The sequence below is a fragment of the Poromitra crassiceps genome (genome assembly GCF_964638095.1).
Source record: "Poromitra crassiceps genome assembly, chromosome: 4".
In the NCBI taxonomy this organism is placed as follows: domain Eukaryota; kingdom Metazoa; phylum Chordata; class Actinopteri; order Beryciformes; family Melamphaidae; genus Poromitra; species Poromitra crassiceps.
This window is the reverse complement of record NC_139626.1, coordinates 1,357,259-1,379,159: the sequence shown is the minus strand read 5'-3', so window position 1 is coordinate 1,379,159 and position 21,901 is coordinate 1,357,259. Positions and strand designations below refer to the sequence as shown.

At 43.2% G+C, this 21,901-nt stretch overlaps 1 protein-coding gene across 1 annotated transcript in view; it reads right to left on the bottom strand.

The window, feature by feature from the left end:
- The window catches only part of LOC310774963 (SH3 and cysteine-rich domain-containing protein 2-like), a gene marked incomplete at both ends in the record, with an annotated part of 41,565 nt that overhangs the window by 18,042 nt on the left and 1,622 nt on the right, over positions 1 to 21,901 (bottom strand). Inside the window, 2 exons of the mRNA XM_083635052.1 lie at positions 2,351 to 2,445; positions 2,731 to 3,094. Coding sequence (XP_083491178.1) covers positions 2,351 to 2,445; positions 2,731 to 3,094 — 459 coding nt within the window. The remainder of the gene's footprint in view (positions 1 to 2,350; positions 2,446 to 2,730; positions 3,095 to 21,901) is intronic.

Here is a 21,901-nt window from a genome sequence, read left to right as displayed (position 1 = left end):
GTCAATCCACTTTCCCTTTTTGTTATATCTCTGCACTTTTGAATAAAAGCTCTTTAAGGCTAAGCATATTACCAGGCTCACTGGAAATGCCAGCCAAGTGGGAGAGACAATTACAGCATGCAGACGGCGTTTTGTTCTGCTGAGACAATACGTTGCGTGTAATCCCCTGGCCTCCAGAGAGAGTGTGCTTTTCCACTCAATTCATTATTCATCATAACACAATATAAGATACTGTTAACAATGCCAAAGTAAGCCTAAAGATCCTGGTGTTGCTGATAGCCTTGACATCTGGCCAGGTCAGCTGGGCTACCTGGAGATAACAGCAGAAAATGGGAAATGTTTGGCAACTGAGCAAAGCAAACTACTGTACATGAACGCATTTAGGTGCATTCTTCCTGGCATAGTTTATGTCCTGTCAATCCTCAAGAGGCCATATGGCAATTCATATGAAGCTATTGAGTAATCACCCTATTCCTGTGATGAAGTATTTTATCCTAAATGTGTGTCTTCAAGGGTCCATACCACTGACCTAAAAACATATGGACAGAGCTATCCCATTGATTTTGGGCTGTCGTTTTGGGTTGAAGTGGTGGCCGCCGCCATCTTGATTTTTCGTCAGCAGAGTGGGAGGGAATGGGTTGAGTCATTGCACACCTCACGTGAGATGGGAGTTTCCCACAGCCGCAGCTCCGCCTGCTATTGGTCCGTGATCGGCAAGCTGCGCGATCACTGGACAGGCGACGTGTCAATCATCCCCTTTTCTATCATCTATTTTACTCCAAACGGGCGAGTTATATAAAGAATTACCCCCCTACAGTTCTTATGAAAAGGTGAAATTAGCTATATAGACCAAAACTGTGTTAAGGCCCAGGCTGTAAAGATGCTTCATCACTGTTACAAAGTGGAGCATTAACATGAGGGTGAACGGGAATGACAGGACTTTTGAGCCGTGCCTCAAGTGGCCATTTGAGGAATTACAGCTTTCACCCAGCAAGCAAAATGACGTCATGATAACGTTGTGATGACATGTTCCAGTGACGTTCAGGACTAGGCCAGATCACAGGGTGATTTGGGGATGATTTAGACGTCTACGCGGGAACGTCAAGCTGACGTCGAAATATGACCATTACCATGAATGGGCATGTTCAGTTATTCTGCTATGTACACAGTGTATATTCAGCAACTTTATACATAAAGCTATAATTATGTCCAGATTAACAATTTATGCTACATTTTCAAAAAATATAATACCACCCCGGGATCTACAACTTACGGGACGGCTATTCTACCACAACGCTACCTGTTCGCTGAAGTTATCTGCTGTACTTGGAGTAATATAGCCTACCGTTTCAAAACATGGACCCCTTGTTCTTTTTATACCGGTATACATCTATGTATACATCCATGGAGTCGGGACAGTTTTAATAAAAACGAAAGCTAATTTAATTCAAACCTTAATCTCGAAGAATCATTGAGGAATTCCCTCAAAATGTACAAGTGTCACCCTATAACGTTTGTTTACCCAGTGCTCCTGTTAGGCTATACGAGACACGAATATAGCCTATGTAGGATTATGGCAGAAACTTGTTAAAACATTGCCGTCAAGTCTTGGATCGGACATCACAATCTGTGTAAGAAGAACCCCGGAACACATTGCAGACAATTGCAGGATTCCCCGCAATTCATCTCCCACCTCCACGAAGAATAAACAGTTTGTTAATCAGCGCAGATTGTCCACATGCAAGTGCTGATCACTTGGATTTTGGATAAATAAATAGCCCAGGCTGAGAAATACGTGATTGATTGCAACCATTTAGTTATCCTCATGGATATTTCAGTGGTGAGTGAAATTAGTTGGATAGTGATACAGTGATAATCTGGGCCAGATCTGACTCGTCATGATATGACTTGAGCTGGCCCCGATTGGGCTCTCGATTTGTCCGGGTCCGTCCGTGCTTGCTGGGCAGGGTTACTTCCTGGTCCTCGTGGGAAAACCTTGTGCCTTGCCCACTGATCCATACACAAGGCACAGAAAATGAACTTTACAGTATGGTGATTCTATGCCAAGACTGTCTCAGGCATGTACATGAAAATACAATAACTTAGATGGGAATATTTAGAGCACCATTTGAGGCAAAGTTTCATACCATAATTAACAAAACATCAAATGAGTGAATATCTCCTGTCATATCCGTCCAGACAGAAACTTTCCATTTCCTTTATTTGGGCAGTTGGCTGTTACTGGCAGCTTCATAAAGGTGTGTGGTAGTGTGTAGTGAGAGTTCATGTTAAAGGTGTGTAGTAGTGTGTAGTGAGAGTTCGGTGTGTGGTAGTGAGTCAGTGGTCTTACCTTGCCGTTACAGGGCTGCTGGGAGAGCTCCGACGAGCACCATAGGTGAGCGCCCAACTTACAGGCTTTACAACGCAGACCCTGCTTGGAGTTCGCTGCACGGACACAAACATTGTCCATCATCACACAGACATCCTGGTAGGCCAAACATACAGTAGGTGTGTCATCAAATAACAGGGGTTTGCAACCAAACAACAACCCAACAATTAGAGCAAAACTAATGACAAAGCATCACACTGGGAGAAAGTAGCCACAGTCAGGTAGGTTCATGGTAGCATGATTGGAAGTTGGAAACCCTTAATGTTTTGCTTGTGTTTAGCCACTGTGAAAAAGGCCCATTCCTGCCTTGAGCGAGCATTAGACTGAACCATGTGACCCACCTTGGACCATGTGCTTGCAGCGCTGGCAGCAGGTAGGCTTGCGGAAGACGTGCTCCTGGAAACAGTGGGTCTTGACCGGCTGCAGCTGGGCTGGCTGGATTTTGGAAGTCAGGGACAACGAGGGACTGATGGAGGGCGAGTGCGACGACAGTGAGGGGTTGGGACTGGGAGAGGGGGAAAGGGACGGAGAGCGCTCGTAGGCCAGGGGCGACTCAGAGAAGGGGGGTGGAGAGGGAGGGGATGGCGGCGTGGTGATGAGGGCCATGGGGAGGCGGGATTCGCCATTGCTGCGCTGGAAGAAGTTGTCCACGCTCTTACTGCGCATGACGGACTTGAAGGACAGGGAGCGCTTCAGCCGCTGCAGCTGCAACAACAACAAAAGAAGTGGAGAAAATGCTGAGCTGACAGTTTGCACGGAAGACTGATGTCAACTCACAAAAGGTTCCAGGAGGGTTGAAATGGCCAATGAGGATGGGATTACTACTGTACAGGAAGAGTGGAATATGTCAAAACACAAGCATACCCACTCAAGGGAGCTAGAACACACAGCACTAATCAAACAAGCCCTCATTATTTCAGTAACCATGAAGTACAACTTGAGCATCTGAGAGACGTGTTCTCATTTTCTGTTCTTTTTTTTATTTTTTGAATTATGACAGAAACAAAAACAAGAAAAACAAAGACAAAACAACAACACCAACAACAACCATTACAGTTTATAGATATAGATATAGTACATAGAAAAATAATAATAAGAAAAAACATCCTTCTGGTCTGGATACATGAAATAACAGGGGGTACAGGCGGTACCTTATGGTTGATAATATATTTAGGAGGGGTTTTACATGAAATTATTATGAATCCATATATTTTCATAGGTTAGAAAGGATCAGTTCATCTACCAAAATCCATCAAGGGATAAAAACGTCAGGTTGTAACCTTAGCCTTTCCATTTCTTGTACTTCTTTCAGTTTGGATCTCCATTGATCATGTGTTAGGGATCCGATTGGAGCCATTTTCATGTGATAACTTTAGCTGCTGTTACAAGCAGTATTTGTAACATGTACAATATATCTTGTTTCTGCCAAATAAGACCCTCTGGTACCACTCAAAGAATAGCTGTTTTAAAATTGTGTGGGATTATAACATCAAAGAGGGAATTAACGTCTCTAAAAATACTGTCCCCCAATAAATTAAGTTTTGGGCATTACCAGAGTACTGTATATGGTGATGATTCACCATATACACACAGTTTCCAACAGGCATTACTATCTGTTATTACTATATTTATTGCTATCTACTACATGATTTGGCAGTAAGTGATGGGGTCCTGAAGTATCTAGTAATAGTTTGAGTTGCTTACTTTATGTTTACAACCTCTTGGATTTCACTCTCCCACTTAGTTTTTAAGTCAAATGTATTATATTCCTCTAGCAATATAAGATTAAGATATAGGGAGTAAATTCCAGTAGCTCTCAATGTTTTTACTTCAGGTATTTTCTAGACTATAGTGTTTGGAGTTTGGATAGTTTTCCAATCGGTATGGTTTTGAAGGGACTGCCTAAGCTGCAGGTATCGGAAAAAAGAAGAAGTGTTTTTTGGAATTCTGTTCTGTCAATATAAACTTTACGAGTAGAAACGTGTTGATCTCCGAGGGGTGCGGAGCGTTTGGACAGCAGCGGTCGGCGAGGGGTGAGACTCGGCTCTACCCTCTCTGACCGACCTTGCCCTGCCAGGTTGGCTTCTGATCTTCCATCTTTCGCTTTTTTCCCCACCCTTCCCTAGATCACAAATGTGCCATCCATCCCTAGCGAATGCTGGCAGGTCAATACCCCTTAGAATTCACATTTGATTTGTTTTATTGAGCGGCATGAACCGTCACATTTGATGCAGCGGTGCACAGCAAACACTGGGGTTCTTTATCTTTCCGTTTCTGCCTGCTGCCATTACCAGAAAGCCTGCCATCCAGGGCTCTGGGCCGCAATAAAGGCAAACTGCTAATGACAAAAGATTAGGGAGAGTTTGGGACAACGAGCTCCCATATATGGAAATAATAACTCCATCAAAATGAATGGCCTGCGGAATGACAACAAGGGAATAATATATCCCTGAGATCGAATAGATATTATCCTCTATTTACACACAGAGATCATTAACTGCTCGTGTTCCTGCCTGGGCTGTAAACATTGTTTTAAGAATCTGGCTCTTTATTACGTCTCCAACTCCAAAAGCAGTTGCACCTGACCTGCTTTTCTTTAGTACTTGTCTTGGAATAAAGGTGTGGATCTATGTTGTGTCTGTGTCTGTGTTTCTTTAGTCTTCTGTAGAACTGATGTGTTTCTGCATCTACTTTTGCTTAATCTTTGGCATCAAGTCTTTTGCATTGTCCCATGGTAAATAAATGAATAATAATAATAATAATAATAATAATAAAGGTAATAATAATAATAATAATAATAATAATAATAATAATAATAATAATAATAATAATAATTTAAAAAGATGTGCCTGTTTTTGAGGTGTACGGTAGAGACATTTTGAAAGGCATGAACCTAGCACACCAAGATGCTACTCTAGTTTGGATCTCACTGGCTTTGTGGAGGTTTCTTTGTGCAGACGTAGCATTCACGTTGTCCGTTGCACCTTTGAGAGCTCGCTGCGCGCTCCATCTGCACTCCTTCGCAGAAAATCCAATCAATAATGTTGAGTAGGTTCCTCTTTTTCCCTCCTTAAGCCACAGATTCACAGACGCCAATTAGTGTGAGTGATGAAAAGAGCCCTCTCTGTTGACCCATTAGCGACGTTAGCCTCTGGTCAATGTTTTTCTACCGGGAGCCGAGTCCATGCTCTCTTTAATGGCCCCTTTTTTCACTTGACTGGTGGCCCATTCAATGATTAAACAAAAGTCTCATCTGTAGGCCTAAGTTGGGTTCAACAAGACTAACTAGTTTAAGATAAGCTTAATTCCGTGCGTCCCGGCGGCTCCCCTGGTAGCACGCGTACGACAGAGGGTCGAATCCGACCCGAGCCGCGGTCCTTTGCTGCATGTCATCCCCTCTCTCTCCACACCTTTCCTGTCTGCCTACAACTGTCCTATCTGAATAAAGGCAAAAATGCCCAAATAATAATAATAAAAAAGATCTGCTTAATTCCAAAGTTTAATATAGTCATATAAACACTGATGAAAATTTCTCACTCACTATTCAATCGAGCCATTTTCCTCAATTTAATTCCTATTAAAAGCTGTATAGTCAGCTGACCTGATAATAAGTGACCATGGATCAATTATATATGAAGAGAATTCCCCACGCACAGCCAGTAGAATCAAATCAATTATAGATGAATCAACCTTATCAGCAGTTATCTAGTTGATCCAGTGGCTATTTGGTTTTGGCTAAAGCACTTCCAAAGAAATGCACAATATGATAGTCATTACCCATCCCTGTGTGAGGGTCTCCTCAGAGGGTTTTCATAGTCCTCTTCAGTGGCTGATTACAACTCAGCTCACCTGTGCTCACACACACACACACACACACACACACACACACACACACACACACACACACACACACACACACACACACACACACACACACACACACACACACACACACACACACACACACACACACACACACACGTGCGCACAGACACTTCACATTCTTATCATAGGATTATTGTTGTTATGTGTGGTTTTGTGTTACATAATGATACCAGAAACTGATCTGTCTGATTTGTATCTGTATTTGTTGAGTTGTATCACTATGAAATCGGGAGATTAACATGAGAAATTACCAATCGGGAGCACAGCGGGAGAAAGGGTTAAAAATAGGGAGACTCTGTGTGTAATATATCCCATAACATCCTCTCTTGAAAACCAAATAGGACCAAATGAATACAAACCGCTATAAATCTCCGCTGCACTCCCCTGTCTCTCCATCCGGTATAAATCTCCGCTGCACTCCCCTGTCTCTCCATCCGGTTTTGAAGCGGCTAATTGGCTGGCGATGCCAGAGACCTGTCACTCTCTGAACTGCTCACAGCAACTAGCTTAGCACAGTTAAAGTACCCCCCTCCCATGCTGAGAGCCCAACAATACAGTCTGACAGACAGGTGGAGAGGCAGAGCAGACTGCCTCTCCCCCCTGACAGACAGGTGGAGAGGCAGAGCAGACTGCCTCTCCCCCCTGACAGACAGGTGGAGAGGCAGAGCCTTTCTGCCTCTCCCCCCTGACAGACAGGTGGAGAGGCAGAGCAGACTGCCTCTCCCCCCTGACAGACAGGTGGAGAGGCAGAGCAGACTGCCTCTCCCCCCTGACAGACAGGTGGAGAGGCAGAGCCTTTCTGCCTCTCCCCCCTGACAGACAGGTGGAGAGGCAGAGCAGACGCCCTGGAGGTGGAGAGGCAGAGCAGACGCCCTGGAGGTGGAGAGGCAGAGCAGACGCCCTGGAGGTGGAGAGGCAGAGCAGACGCCCTGGAGGTGGAGAGGCAGAGCAGACGCCCTGGAGGTGGAGAGGCAGAGCAGACGCCCTGGCCTTGTTCTTTGGCTGTTTGAAGATGACTACAGACCGCTGGAGGTTTCTATAAATAGGCTGTTGTGAGGAATGTCTGGATAAATTAATGATTAAGGGGGGTGGGGGCCGTTCACAAAAGATTGCCTGTGAACAGGCGAAAAGATAAGATAGCTTTATTGTCTGTCACAAAGTAACAGATTTAAACGTTTAACAGGTTTACACATTTGAAAACACCATTAGAAACACACGGTGTTAAATAAATAGGTCAGAGTAGAGTACCTATTTGAATTTGTTCAGGGCGATGATCACAGAGGGAATAAAACATTTTTGTAGATTTTTTTTAACACATTTTTTCCCACATCGTACAAAAAAGTCAATCTGCTGCCACAACGCAGTTCCATCTCTCATGTTTTTGTCACCAAATGCGCTGCCTTTTAACAGACATAACATAACAGAGATGCTGCTGTATGGAGAGAAGAGAAGCAAGGCTGCTGTTGCAGAACGGCTCAGAGAGAAACATCTCTCTGCCAGCAGTTCGCTTGGACAAATCTTGAAGCTTATATGGCTGCAAACACGTAAGATGACCAATCTAAATCAGGAGGGCCAATATAGTAAGTCACACAATGAGAGACTCAGGAGAAATACGCTCTCAATAAGTGTTGTCCATTCCAGCCCAGAACACATCATGTCCTCCATCTCTGGCTCCATCTCCAAACATGGTATCACACAAGGCGCTGTTCAGACATTGTTTTTTAGCTGGTTCCACTCACTGCCCTGTCATGTGAAAAGCTCATGTTTTAACTTTATTTGGTTCTCTAGGAGTTGTTCTCTATGAGCCTTGGACGTATGAATGGATCAACTCAAAAATGGCTAGTGGTCGAAGAATTAGATACAGATCTTTCTGAGGATGTATGGGAGTCCATATTAGAAAAAATATTCTCCTCTTCAATTTGTTTAAAACATAAAGTCATACAATTCAAGATTGTACGAGATTGGCCAAATTTACACCAAACATGGATCCTAATTGTGATCGCTGTCAAACAACCCCAGCCACTTTATCACATATGTTTTGGCTTTGCCCAAAATTAGTAGATTTTTGGCATTCCATATTTAAAAAAAATTCTGATATACTGGAAATATCCATTGAACCTCTTGCCATAATTGCAATCTTTGGTGTGGTCCCGCATGATCTCTCCCTCAACCAATGCAGTAAAAAGATGATAGCGTTTGGTACACTTCTGGCTAGAAGACTTGTACTCCTTAAATGGAAAGACAAGTTTCCTCCAACTTTCAATCACTGGGTCAGAGATCTTATGTATCATCTAACCCTAGAAACAATCCGATACGCTACAAGGGGTTGTGCTCTCGACTTTTATACCATCTGGCAGCCAGTCCTGGACCAGGTAGAGAAAATGGACGCTTCAAGCATTTCAAATGTATAGATTTACCCCCCCCCCCCCTCTCTCATATTTATTTTCATTAATCTGTTTTTGTTGTTGTTGTTGTGTGGTTTTTTTTTCTCCTTCTGTGTGTCTTTGTGTATTGATACACTGTGATGTATGACATGATGTATGTGGTGTAATAGGCTAGGGGTTCTCGTGGGATGGGTTTTTGTTTAAAAGTGTCAAGTGTATTTAAATCTGTATTTTGTATTTTGTATGATATACAGAAAACGAATAAAAAAACTTTGAAAAAAAAAAAAATGGCTAGTGGTCAACCTCAAGCCTTTTTATCTGATGAGATTTCTTTGGACAAACATGACGATATCTCATTTCAAACACTAAAACAAACTCACAGTTGAAGATAAATCAGACTCTTAAGAACCTGCAGTGTCCCTCTCACGCTTTATATGAACAAAGCTGAGGTGAAAGATGCATCAGATCTCACACATCGATGCCTCGATCATTCTCCTCTCCTGGTGACTCAGTGTGTGTCTGTGCGATGTCTGGTCTGGCTGTTGTTTGAAGGGCTGCATCGTGTTAGCCATGCATTAGCCTCTTGCTAGCAGAGACTCCTCCACCTGCTTTGCATGCCGCCTGCTGGGGAAAGAAGCTCTCATTTCCAAGTCCGGCCGTTTAAAAGGCTTATCTGCGTAAGGAGCTTTTGCAATTAGCACGAGGTGACTGCCACATTCGCTCTTTGATGTGAACACAATGCTGAGAGCGTAACACTCACCGGTGTGCTCATAACACACCGCTCGACCTCTTGATGACATTGTGACCCAGTGGGGTCGTTTTATCTCTCCCTTGCTCACACACAAACATAGAGGGATTTACCAGACAACCTAGCTGGGAATTCCAAAGCACGGTGTGTTTTCAATATGAGCTGCCCCTTTCATCATATATCAATGTTTTTCAAAGGTTTAGAATGTGTGAGTGCTGGACAGCCATAGATATTATATGACTATAGATGGGTCACCGCAGGCTCCGCCAATTCTAACAAATGGTAGCAGCAAGTCTGTCTCCTAAATGCCAAAAAGTCTGCTAAGTGGGCGTGTCCGTGGAAAAGCATGGGCAAAACCCCACGTGACAAAATGACAGGAAGTGATTTGAAGTTGGGCCGTCTTGCTTGAATACCCATCGTCTTTGCTACAGCCCACACAACCCCATAGAGACACTGCGGAGCGCGTCATCATTCAGAAACCACGCCCAAGACGGGGGAAAACAGAAACCCCCCCTCCAATCCTGGCGTTCTCCTATGTCACGTGCATGGTTGCGTGTTGTACAAAAATATCGTATATACGGAAGATGAACACTACTTACTTCTTGACAGCTAGATCCACATTTTTCTTCTCGCCAATTCTCAATGGCTTCCTTGTTTTGCTCAGGAGTACAAAAAAAACGTTACCTGGCGATTTTTTACATTTGTTGTCTGTGCAGCCCACCATACAACAGCTTTTAGCTATGTTTAATTCAAGGAAAATTACGCTGGTCTATGGGAGTGAACGGAGTGATTTCCCCCGTGATGCATCACCTACACCTACCTACTGTATTTCATGCAGTGTCTCTATTAGGACGATATGATTAGAGGCTAACAACTATTGTCCATGTCTGGTGTACACAATGGGAAAAATGCCTCTCTGCTACAAGTCTATTTGCTGGCGAGTCTGTTTAAATGAAGCTCAGTGGAAGTTCAGACAGAGACACAATAATCTTTTGCTTTAATTTAAATTTAATGCACTACACTCATTCCACTCTGCCCTGCACATTTCCCTCGCATGCTCTCACATACCTGTCACTTCAATTGGTGTCAATTGACTCGTCAGCTGCTCACATCAGCTGGTCACTTCTATCCAATAGCATAGCAACACACCACAATTGGGGGAGGGGCTCAAAGGATAAACCCAGAAGGAGGCGTTAATGCAACATAAAGGGTGCCAACTGCCACAAAACACCACAGAAGAAAAACATTTCACTGATCAGTGACATCACTGATGACAAACTGCCATAAAACACACACACACACACACACACACACACACACACACACACACACACACACACACACACACACACACACACACACACACACACATCACTGATGATATAAGTGATGACATCACAATCATGACACACCGCCACCCAATTTTAAAACTGACAGACCGACAGACACCACCCACCCACCGTAGTGCCCCATTGATGACATCACAATTGCTCAAGTGACATCACTGATGACATCATTACTGATGACATGCCTACATGAGACAATTACACATAACCCATTTCAGCTCAAATGTATGAGGTAGGCTATTAAAGGAAAAGAAAATAACCATAAAAGTAGACAGACAACAGTTTTCGATGAGAACCAACAAAGCAGATCATTATCATGGATTGTATTAATTATAAAACAAAAATGAAACATAGGCTTTTGTATGAAATCAGAATCTGTGTAAACACACACAACACACACACACACACACACACACACACACACACACACACACACACACACACACACACACACACACACACACACACACACACACACACACACATTACATTACATTACATTACATTACGTCATTTGGCAGACGCTTTTATCCAAAGCGACTTACAATAACACATTTTTGTCAGCAATAGAGCAATCTACTATGGAGCACAGTCTATGATAACTACAACTTCTGAAGGAACAGTGGTACAAGTTTAGGTTAGTGGTATAAGTTTGGGTTAGTTTTTTTTTTTTTTTTTTTTTTTTTTTAGAAAGAGAACGAAGTTAGATCAAGAAGGGCCCAGATGGAGCCTGAAAAGGTGTGTCTGTAGTCTTTTCCGAAAGATCGGCAGTGATTCAGCTGTCCTGGGGTGTTTGCCGGTAAAGAGGAGAGAAAGATGGCAAGTTGGTGGCATAGCAGGGCCTTCACTTCAACAGCTATGCCAACATCTTGCCTTCTTTCCTCCGCCCGATTTCACAGCAGTTTCATTCATGAATTCAGGGGGGTAGATTTCACAGCAGTTTCATTCATGAATTCAGGGGGGTAGTAGGAGGGAGGAGGAGAGAGTGCAAACATCTGCATCAAATAAAAACTGGTTGTTTAATATCTAATAGCAGCTGCATCATGATAGTTTAAAGTGGCCTTGTGACATTTATTGTAAGCTAGCTCTTTGTCAGTGAGCATCTGCTTGAAACATTCAAATTTCACTGAGCCTCTAATAGGGCTGCACGATATTGGAAAAAACTGACATTGCGATATTCCCTGCCCCTGCGATATATATTGCGATATGAAAAAATACAGATTTTCACCAGATTACCAGAATAGCTCTATTTTAAAGAAAAGAATACTTCTAGAATGATTGGGATGATTTTGTAGAGGAGTCCATCTGATTTTGGAGGGGAAATTAGGTATTTTAATGTTTCTCAACCACTGGGCTGTCGCCTATACTGTAGGCCTCAGAGCGTCATCTATCAGGGTGCATACACATTTTGACCAATGGATTTCCATGACTTAGGCTACATACATGAAAAAGTGAGTAAGTTATGACATTCTACTTTAAAATGTCACTAGCCTACACTTCACTTAGTGTAATGCAGCCTTTAAAACCAGGGAAAGACAACATGTATGCTGTATCACCATATTACCATATCCAACATCTAAGACCATATAGTCTCATATCACAATATTGATATACAATTGATATATTGCCCACCCCTAATATTGAGTGCCAGGATCTACCTCCCAATGATGCTATTTGCAGAAAAACATTAGATTTCATTGATTATAATCACTGCTTTCAACTTCTTTCGTTCTTCTAACGTTTCAATAAATCAACAATGAAACACCCCTGCCACTTTACACACTTGGTCTGACCCCCCGGAAACCCCCTCCAGAAACGACCAAGTGGTACACTCCGCATCTGCGGAGTTCCGGTTTTTGAGCGCAAGGCTGGCAGTACAGAGAGACGAGGATTCACATGCAGCCGACCGGTGACAAACAATTCATTCGTGAAAAGTAATAAATATACATTTAATTGCCCAGATATGTCTCTTCTCTTTTTATTTTCACTGACATGTTTTGTGTAAATAAGTCGCTATGTATGATTAACTCTACCGTAACGTTACTGCTATCATGTGATGCAACATCAGAGACTTGAAGGGGAGAGACAGCCACAGTGATAACACGGACAACTTCTCAGTAATCAGCCTTCGTGTCATAAGTTGCGGTCTTGCTTTTTGGTGTTTCAAGAGTAAATATCGCCACTCCACGGACATGTTGAGTTACAGCAGCCAGCCTGCTGTATGCGAGTGCGCTGCAAACTGTGGACAAGTCCGCCTCCGCAACCACATCGTTTACAGACGGGCTACTGTCTGTCAGCAACGCAACATAAGCAAAAGATAATTCAATTTAGGTCTCTGTGCATGTTTGTTGTGTTGAAGCTATGCACTAAATGAGTGAGTACAGTAGCGGGGCGTCTCTCTCCTTTGAGAGAGCCTGCATTTCACTCAGTAGGCTACCCCTAAAGTGAGAGTTTATCAAGCAACATGACGAGTTAATTTGCTTTTGACATCGCACGTCCTGCGATGTGACTATCGCGCATGCGCACATCGCAATGTCGATGTGTAAACGATATATCGTGCAGCCCTAGCCTCTAAGCATGTGTGTGTGTTTACCTCTAAGCATGTGGGTGTGTTTATAATGTGACAAATAAAGACAGGGTTTGTCCATCCTGTACCTTGCAACTCCAGACGGACAAGTCGGATGAACACAGAGCTCTCAGTATGATTCAGCCATTTTACTGTGGACAGATGTAGGACAAGAGAATGTCTATCATGTTCTTGGTGATGGAGGGCTGCGGGTGGAGGTTATGGGGCAGGTGGTGGGTGAGCACCATGTCCCAGGCGTCCACCAGGTGGACATTCAGCCCTTTGAACACGGCCCTGAGCACCTTGTCACTGCTGACAAGCTGACAATACTCAACTTGCGGCCCGCGGGCCGCATGTGTTGCCCGCGATGGAATTGCAGTTTTTTACAGTGCACCTGAACGCAACACGCAAGATACCCGCTGAATAAGTGTCCAAATGTTCATGTCATTCTGGCCAATACTCCACTTCTGTTATAGCATTTCAGTCTGGAATATGGAATATCTTTCAATAATCTATTTAGCTACCAATTTAGCTACTAAATTGTCAAATACCGCTGTCTGCTCGTTACCCAGGCACTTATGTATGTACTTGACCTAACTAACTATCCGGTGTGCACAACATTGTCAGACTAAACTCCGGCTGACACCCCAAAAACCTACAATCCGCTACAAAAAAATGTATATTGATTGTTTATTAACTGGCCCCCGGCCTTCTATCATTTCACGAAAGTAGCCCCCGGGCAAAGCAAGTTGAGTATCCCTGTAATACAGCGTGCTATATATATATGTATAGTAAAGAATACCAAATATTCAAGAAATCTTTTCTTTTAGATGAATAATAAGCGCAATTTTACTGCCAGTAAAATACTGCAATATTATCAGTGTCCTCTTGAACAGTAACTTAACAACTTTTGATTTGATTTGATTTGATTGTATTAATTCATGCTTGCAGTGAAGCCAGGGAAAAACTGCAGAACTTTACAATTCACACAACAAGACAATTACTAAATATAAAAAGATAGGCTACATACAAAACAAGTACAGGGTTGAAATACTTCAGGGCAGCAAGGACAGGTAGCAGTCATGGTTTGCTGAGTGACACAAGCACTGGGTGTCAAAGGTGTGCATTTTGTGCATACAGTATTTGACAATGGCCTCCAAAGTGATCTCAGCCAATCAAAACGGAGGACCAGAACCATCTGTCTTCTGATTATAATTTCTCTCTCTCCATGAAAGACATACGGTACGGAAATGACTCGTCACTAAAGGAGCAATGTAAGGTCAGTACTGTTAAAGACATACGGTACGGAAATGACTCGTCACTAAAGGAGCAATGTAAGGTCAGTACTGTTAAAGACATACGGTACGGAAATGACTCGTCACTAAAGGAGCAATGTAAGGTCAGTACTGTTAAAGACATACGGTACGGAAATGACTCGTCACTAAAGGAGCAATGTAAGGTCAGTACTGTTAAAGACATACGGTACGGAAATGACTCGTCACTAAAGGAGCAATGTAAGGTCAGTACTGTTAAAGACATACGGTACGGAAATGACTCGTCACTAAAGGAGCAATGTAAGGTCAGTACTGTTAAAGACATACGGTACGGAAATGACTCGTCACTAAAGGAGCAATGTAAGGTCAGTACTGTTAAAGACATACGGTACGGAAATGACTCGTCACTAAAGGAGCAATGTAAGGTCAGTACTGTTAAAGACATACGGTACGGAAATGACTCGTCACTAAAGGAGCAATGTAAGGTCAGTACTGTTAAAGACATACGGTACGGAAATGACTCGTCACTAAAGGAGCAATGTAAGGTCAGTACTGTTAAAGACATCCGGTACGGAAATGACTCGTCACTAAAGGAGCAATGTAAGGTCAGTACTGTTAAAGACATACGGTACGGAAATGACTCGTCACTAAAGGAGCAATGTAAGGTCAGTACTGTTAAAGACATACGGTACGGAAATGACTCGTCACTAAAGGAGCAATGTAAGGTCAGTACTGTTAAAGACATACGGTACGGAAATGACTCGTCACTAAAGGAGCAATGTAAGGTCAGTACTGTTAAAGACATACGGTACGGAAATGACTCGTCACTAAAGGAGCAATGTAAGGTCAGTACTGTTAAAGACATACGGTACGGAAATGACTCGTCACTAAAGGAGCAATGTAAGGTCAGTACTGTTAAAGACATACGGTACGGAAATGACTCGTCACTAAAGGAGCAATGTAAGGTCAGTACTGTTAAAGACATACGGTACGGAAATGACTCGTCACTAAAGGAGCAATGTAAGGTCAGTACTGTTAAAGACATACGGTACGGAAATGACTCGTCACTAAAGGAGCAATGTAAGGTCAGTACTGTTAAAGACATACGGTACGGAAATGACTCGTCACTAAAGGAGCAATGTAAGGTCAGTACTGTTAAAGACATACGGTACGGAAATGACTCGTCACTAAAGGAGCAATGTAAGGTCAGTACTGTTAAAGACATACGGTACGGAAATGACTCGTCACTAAAGGAGCAATGTAAGGTCAGTACTAGGGGTGTCACAATATATCGTCCCACGAAATTTCGCGATAGTAAAACGTCACGATATGTATCGTTGAGATGAAATCTCATATCGCAAAAAAAAAAAAAAAAAAAAATTTTTTTTTTTTTTTCAAAAAATAGACTAAGAAACGTCTTTGTTTGTTGAAGTTCAATGTGTGGAAAGTAGTTCAGTTGAACAAGTCTCTGAAGAGACACATGAGAAGTTATACAGGAGAGAAACCATTCAATTGAGTTTCTGGCAAAACTGTTTACTTGACAGGAAAAACTGAAGATGCATAAAAAATAGATTAAGAAAAGTCTTGTTGTTTGAGTTTGAAGAAAAACTGAAGATGCATAATGAGAATTTATACTGCTGAGAAACCTTTTAGTTAAAAGTAAATCTAAGTGACGGTGTAACTCATTCTATTTCAAGATAAGCCTTATCTCCAATCTCATGTTTTTTCTAGTTGTTATTGTAATAACAATTTCCCACAACAGCATGTTTTGTATTTGTGCATTTCAAATAAAATACTACTTTTCCAGTCATATATTGTCATTATTCAAGTTTAAAAAAATATTGTTAAAATCGTATCGTATCGTATCGTTATCGTGAACCCAGTATCGTGATACGTATCGTATCGTGAACTGAGTGTATCGTGACACCCCTAGTCAGTACTGTTAAAGACATACGGTACGGAAATGACTCGTCACTAAAGGAGCAATGTAAGGTCAGTACTGTTAAAGACATACGGTACGGAAATGACTCGTCACTAAAGGAGCAATGTAAGGTCAGTACTGTTAAAGACATACGGTACGGAAATGACTCGTCACTAAAGGAGCAATGTAAGGTCAGTACTGTTAAAGACATACGGTACGGAAATGACTCGTCACTAAAGGAGCAATGTAAGGTCAGTACTGTTAAAGACATACGGTACGGAAATGACTCGTCACTAAAGGAGCAATGTAAGGTCAGTACTGTTAAAGACATACGGTACGGAAATGACTCGTCACTAAAGGAGCAATGTAAGGTCAGTACTGTTAAAGACATACGGTACGGAAATGACTCGTCACTAAAGGAGCAATGTAAGGTCAGTACTGTTAAAGACATACGGTACGGAAATGACTCGTCACTAAAGGAGCAATGTAAGGTCAGTACTCTTAAAGACATACGGTACGGAAATGACTCGTCACTAAAGGAGCAATGTAAGGTCAGTACTGTTAAAGACATACGGTACGGAAATGACTCGTCACTAAAGGAGCAATGTAAGGTCAGTACTGTTAAAGACATACGGTACGGAAATGACTCGTCACTAAAGGAGCAATGTAAGGTCAGTACTGTTAAAGACATACGGTACGGAAATGACTCGTCACTAAAGGAGCAATGTAAGGTCAGTACTGTTAAAGACATACGGTACGGAAATGACTCGTCACTAAAGGAGCAATGTAAGGTCAGTACTGTTAAAGACATACGGTACGGAAATGACTCGTCACTAAAGGAGCAATGTAAGGTCAGTACTGTTAAAGACATACGGTACGGAAATGACTCGTCACTAAAGGAGCAATGTAAGGTCAGTACTGTTAAAGACATACGGTACGGAAATGACTCGTCACTAAAGGAGCAATGTAAGGTCAGTACTGTTAAAGACATACGGTACGGAAATGACTCGTCACTAAAGGAGCAATGTAAGGTCAGTACTGTTAAAGACATACGGTACGGAAATGACTCGTCACTAAAGGAGCAATGTAAGGTCAGTACTGTTAAAGACATACGGTACGGAAATGACTCGTCACTAAAGGAGCAATGTAAGGTCAGTACTGTTAAAGACATACGGTACGGAAATGACTCGTCACTAAAGGAGCAATGTAAGGTCAGTACTGTTAAAGACATACGGTACGGAAATGACTCGTCACTAAAGGAGCAATGTAAGGTCAGTACTGTTAAAGACATACGGTACGGAAATGACTCGTCACTAAAGGAGCAATGTAAGGTCAGTACTGTTAAAGACATACGGTACGGAAATGACTCGTCACTAAAGGAGCAATGTAAGGTCAGTACTGTTAAAGACATACGGTACGGAAATGACTCGTCACTAAAGGAGCAATGTAAGGTCAGTACTGTTAAAGACATACGGTACGGAAATGACTCGTCACTAAAGGAGCAATGTAAGGTCAGTACTGTTAAAGACATACGGTACGGAAATGACTCGTCACTAAAGGAGCAATGTAAGGTCAGTACTGTTAAAGACATACGGTACGGAAATGACTCGTCACTAAAGGAGCAATGTAAGGTCAGTACTGTTAAAGACATACGGTACGGAAATGACTCGTCACTAAAGGAGCAATGTAAGGTCAGTACTGTTAAAGACATACGGTACGGAAATGACTCGTCACTAAAGGAGCAATGTAAGGTCAGTACTGTTAAAGACATACGGTACGGAAATGACTCGTCACTAAAGGAGCAATGTAAGGTCAGTACTGTTAAAGACATACGGTACGGAAATGACTCGTCACTAAAGGAGCAATGTAAGGTCAGTACTGTTAACTCATTGAGTGCCAGCCACTTTTGGAGAACGGACGCTCCCAGTGCCAGAGTTTCAGAGCGTTTTCAGTGATTTCTCGAGGCCCACAGAATATTGTGTGATATTACTATGTAAACACTGAACACGCACAAAGAACGATGAGACTCTATTCTATCATCTGCAAAAAAAAGTTTATTGATCCCATTTTCCGTTCTTTAGTTATGAGCCGGAGAAGATAGCTTGATTCATCCAAAAACAGCAATTTTTTTCTAGAAGCTGAGATAATTGGCCTTTTGTGAAATTAATCATTTCAAGCACATCACTGACTCTGAAGCTAATCTTTTCTAATGTAGTCACACCTCAAAATAATTTCCTTCAATAAAACAGTTTAGGCCAGGGAATTTTGTTTGGCAGAATAATATTTTTAGCTACAACCAGCAGCGCTGGCCCCTGCGTGCGCTGCTGGTTGCAGCTTCTTGCTGGTTTTGATTTGCTGCTGGTGGGTATCGGATATTCTGGCTTGCGTTTGTCAATCCTGTCCTGCTGCCTGGGTCTGTCTGGGTGTTGCGTGCTGCTCTGCGTGCCCCCCCCCCCCCCCCCCGCCCCGCCCCGCCTCGCCTCGCCTCAACTGCACACTCCTCCTCCTGTCTGTGGTGGCTCTCTGCTGAGTTTGCTGTGCGCACAGTGAAGGGTGCGGAACAGCCAGGCTTTTTTACAGCGTTCCGCGTGTGTTTGTCACCGGCAACGATGCTTCCAGTTGAGAATAATAACAACTCCACGGTGTGGATGTGCAGATGTGCTGTCGCAACCGACACGGAGCGGCTCAATTGTGGGAGCAGATTGGCTGCTGCAGGCACAGCTGCAGTAACGTGCTTCAGCATATCGATGCATACGGATGCGATGCGATTTCCGTTTCCATAACGACTTCTTCTTTGTTTTTTCCTTGCCTTTCTGTTATGTGGAGAGCACTGTCGCCACCTAAGGGTTCTGTAAAATAGGTTATAGACCTCCAATAGCTACAATAGTTGTACCAGAGATGTATCAGGGATTGATCCACGTCCCACCGTCAAAAAACGCAATTGACGACAATCGTCGTCTTTGGCACTCTACGTCAGTATTTGAATTGACGACAGCTGTCGTCATTGGCATTCAATGAGTTAAAGACATACGGTACGGAAATGACTCGTCACTAAAGGAGCAATGTAAGGTCAGTACTGTTGAAAAACAACAGACTCTGCCCTCGCCCTGACACTGCATATGGGACTCTGCTGGCTCAGCACTATTTTGGAACTCAATCAAGGACACTATTCTGCTTTATCATTAATCAAAGTAATGATGGGTCAACTTTAGGTGAATGAGCAAAACAGTGAAACTGTAAAGAATGAATAGCTGGAATAAGACAGTGTTTATGTCCTTCCCTGATGCCCTGGTTCTCTATGCAGAGAGCTGGATTCAAAAGGTCAATCCGCCTGGCAAGAAAAACGCACGCAGGCACGCACACAGGCACGCACGGCACCCAGGCACGCATGCAGGCACGCAGGCACCCAGGCAGGCACGCAGGCAGGCACGCACGCAGGCACGCACGCAGGCACACTGTTTGTGTCATGCTGAAAAGCATTGAAATGACACACTAATTAAATATGAATGATGCACACGCCTGCCAACACATGAATTCTGAAAAGCTTTGTGCTGCTTTAAAAGGAGTTCAGTTGCATACAACAGGATTTCAAACAATGAACAATACAAATGGAATATGCCATTGTGTTTGCACTGCAGCCAGAAACTTGAAAGAGAGACAAACCATGCATTTGTATCAATTTACAATGACTTCCATAGGCCCTCAGTCAAAAAAAAGAATAAAATACATTTGAAATTGTGCTTTCATGTGTTTTCATAAAACAATATCTTTGCATGCCTGCATATTTTGCTCAGGGTTCCTATTTGTTATGCTAGTTACTTGTGGAGTTTATGATTGGGATAAAAAAAAAATCTTTATCAATAATCAATCATCACGATGAATACCTATTGTGGCGTACTTGTGAGCCTGCAGGGACTGAACTGGCAACCCTGGCCTGCACCCTGCTCAGACAAATCAGATGCATGTCTCTGTTTACTTTCACTTCTCTTCTCTCTTGCTTCTCCACTTGTCTGGCTCTTCTCTTCACTGATTTTCTCTTCATTTCCATCTTCTTCTCTCTCTCTCTCCCTCCTCTCCCTGTCTCTCTCTCTCTCTCTCTGTCTCTCTCTCTCTCTCTCTCTGTCGCTCTCTCTCTCTCCCCTCCCTCTCTCTCTCTCTCTTGCTGTCTCTCTCCCTCCCTCTCTCTCTCTCCCTCCCTCTCTCTCTCTCTCTCGCTGTCTCTCTCCCTCCCTCTCTCTCTCTCTCTCCCTCTCTCCCTCTCTCTCTCTCTCTGTCGCTCTCTCTCTCTCTCTGTCGCTCTCTCTCTCTCTCTCCCTCCCTCTCTCTCTCTCTCTCTCGCTGTCTCTCTCTCCCTCCCTCTCTCCCTCCCTGTCTCCCTCTCTCTCTCTCCCTGTCTCTCTCTCTCGCTCTCCTCTCTCCCCCGGCATGGCCTCAGGCTGGCTAACCATCCCATCCTTAATCACCCTTATCCTTGCAAACACAGGCAAGCAGAGGCAAGGGGAGGCAGGGGGAGTGGGGAGAAATGGGAGGAGAGAGAAAGAGAGAGGAGAGGAGAGGTGAAGCACAGACCACACATACAAGACCAGGGATTGAGAACACCTGCTCTGAAAGGAGGGTGTTCAAAATAGGAAGAATATGCAGGAGTGAGAGTGGAAGGGCAGAGAGAGAGAGGGGGGGGGGGAGAGAGAGAGAGAGAGAGACAGAGAGAGAGAGAGAGCGAGAGAGAGAGAGAGAGAGAGAGAGAGAGAGAGAGAGAGAGACGAGAGAGAGACGAGAGGAGAGAGAGAGAGAGAGAGAGACAGAGAGAGAGAGAGAGAGATGAGAGAGAGAGAGAGAGAGAGAGAGAGAGAGAGAGAGAGAAGAGAGAGAGAGAGAGAGAGAGAGAGAGAGAGAGAGAGAGAAGAGAGAGAGAGAGAGAGAGAGAGACAGAGAGAGAGAGAGAGAGCGAAGAGAGAGAGAGAGAGAGAGAGAGGACGCCATCATCATTTAGCCTAATAAAAAGTGTCTGTGTGTTGGCTGCGGATGCGATGAGCCATGGAGAGCACTAACTTTGCAACTGTCAGCATTTACACTACAACCCGTGAAAACTGAACTTTATGAACCGGCTGATACTGAAACCTTCTCCTGTACATATTTGTTAAACCATTTGTTCATGACTTTAGAGTCATCCTCATCATCCCACAATACCGTGCCTCATCAACGTAACTTACTGGAACAACATGTCGTCGCAAGTGATTAGAGGGAGGAATATATACGTATATATATATATATATATATATATATACAGTATTAGAGCTATATCACCTTGCCTGTGGGTGGAGGAGGTGGAATGCTCGTTCCACTGTCACAGCCTCTCTAAGAGGCACTCTACAAGGCTGGTAGGCCCCA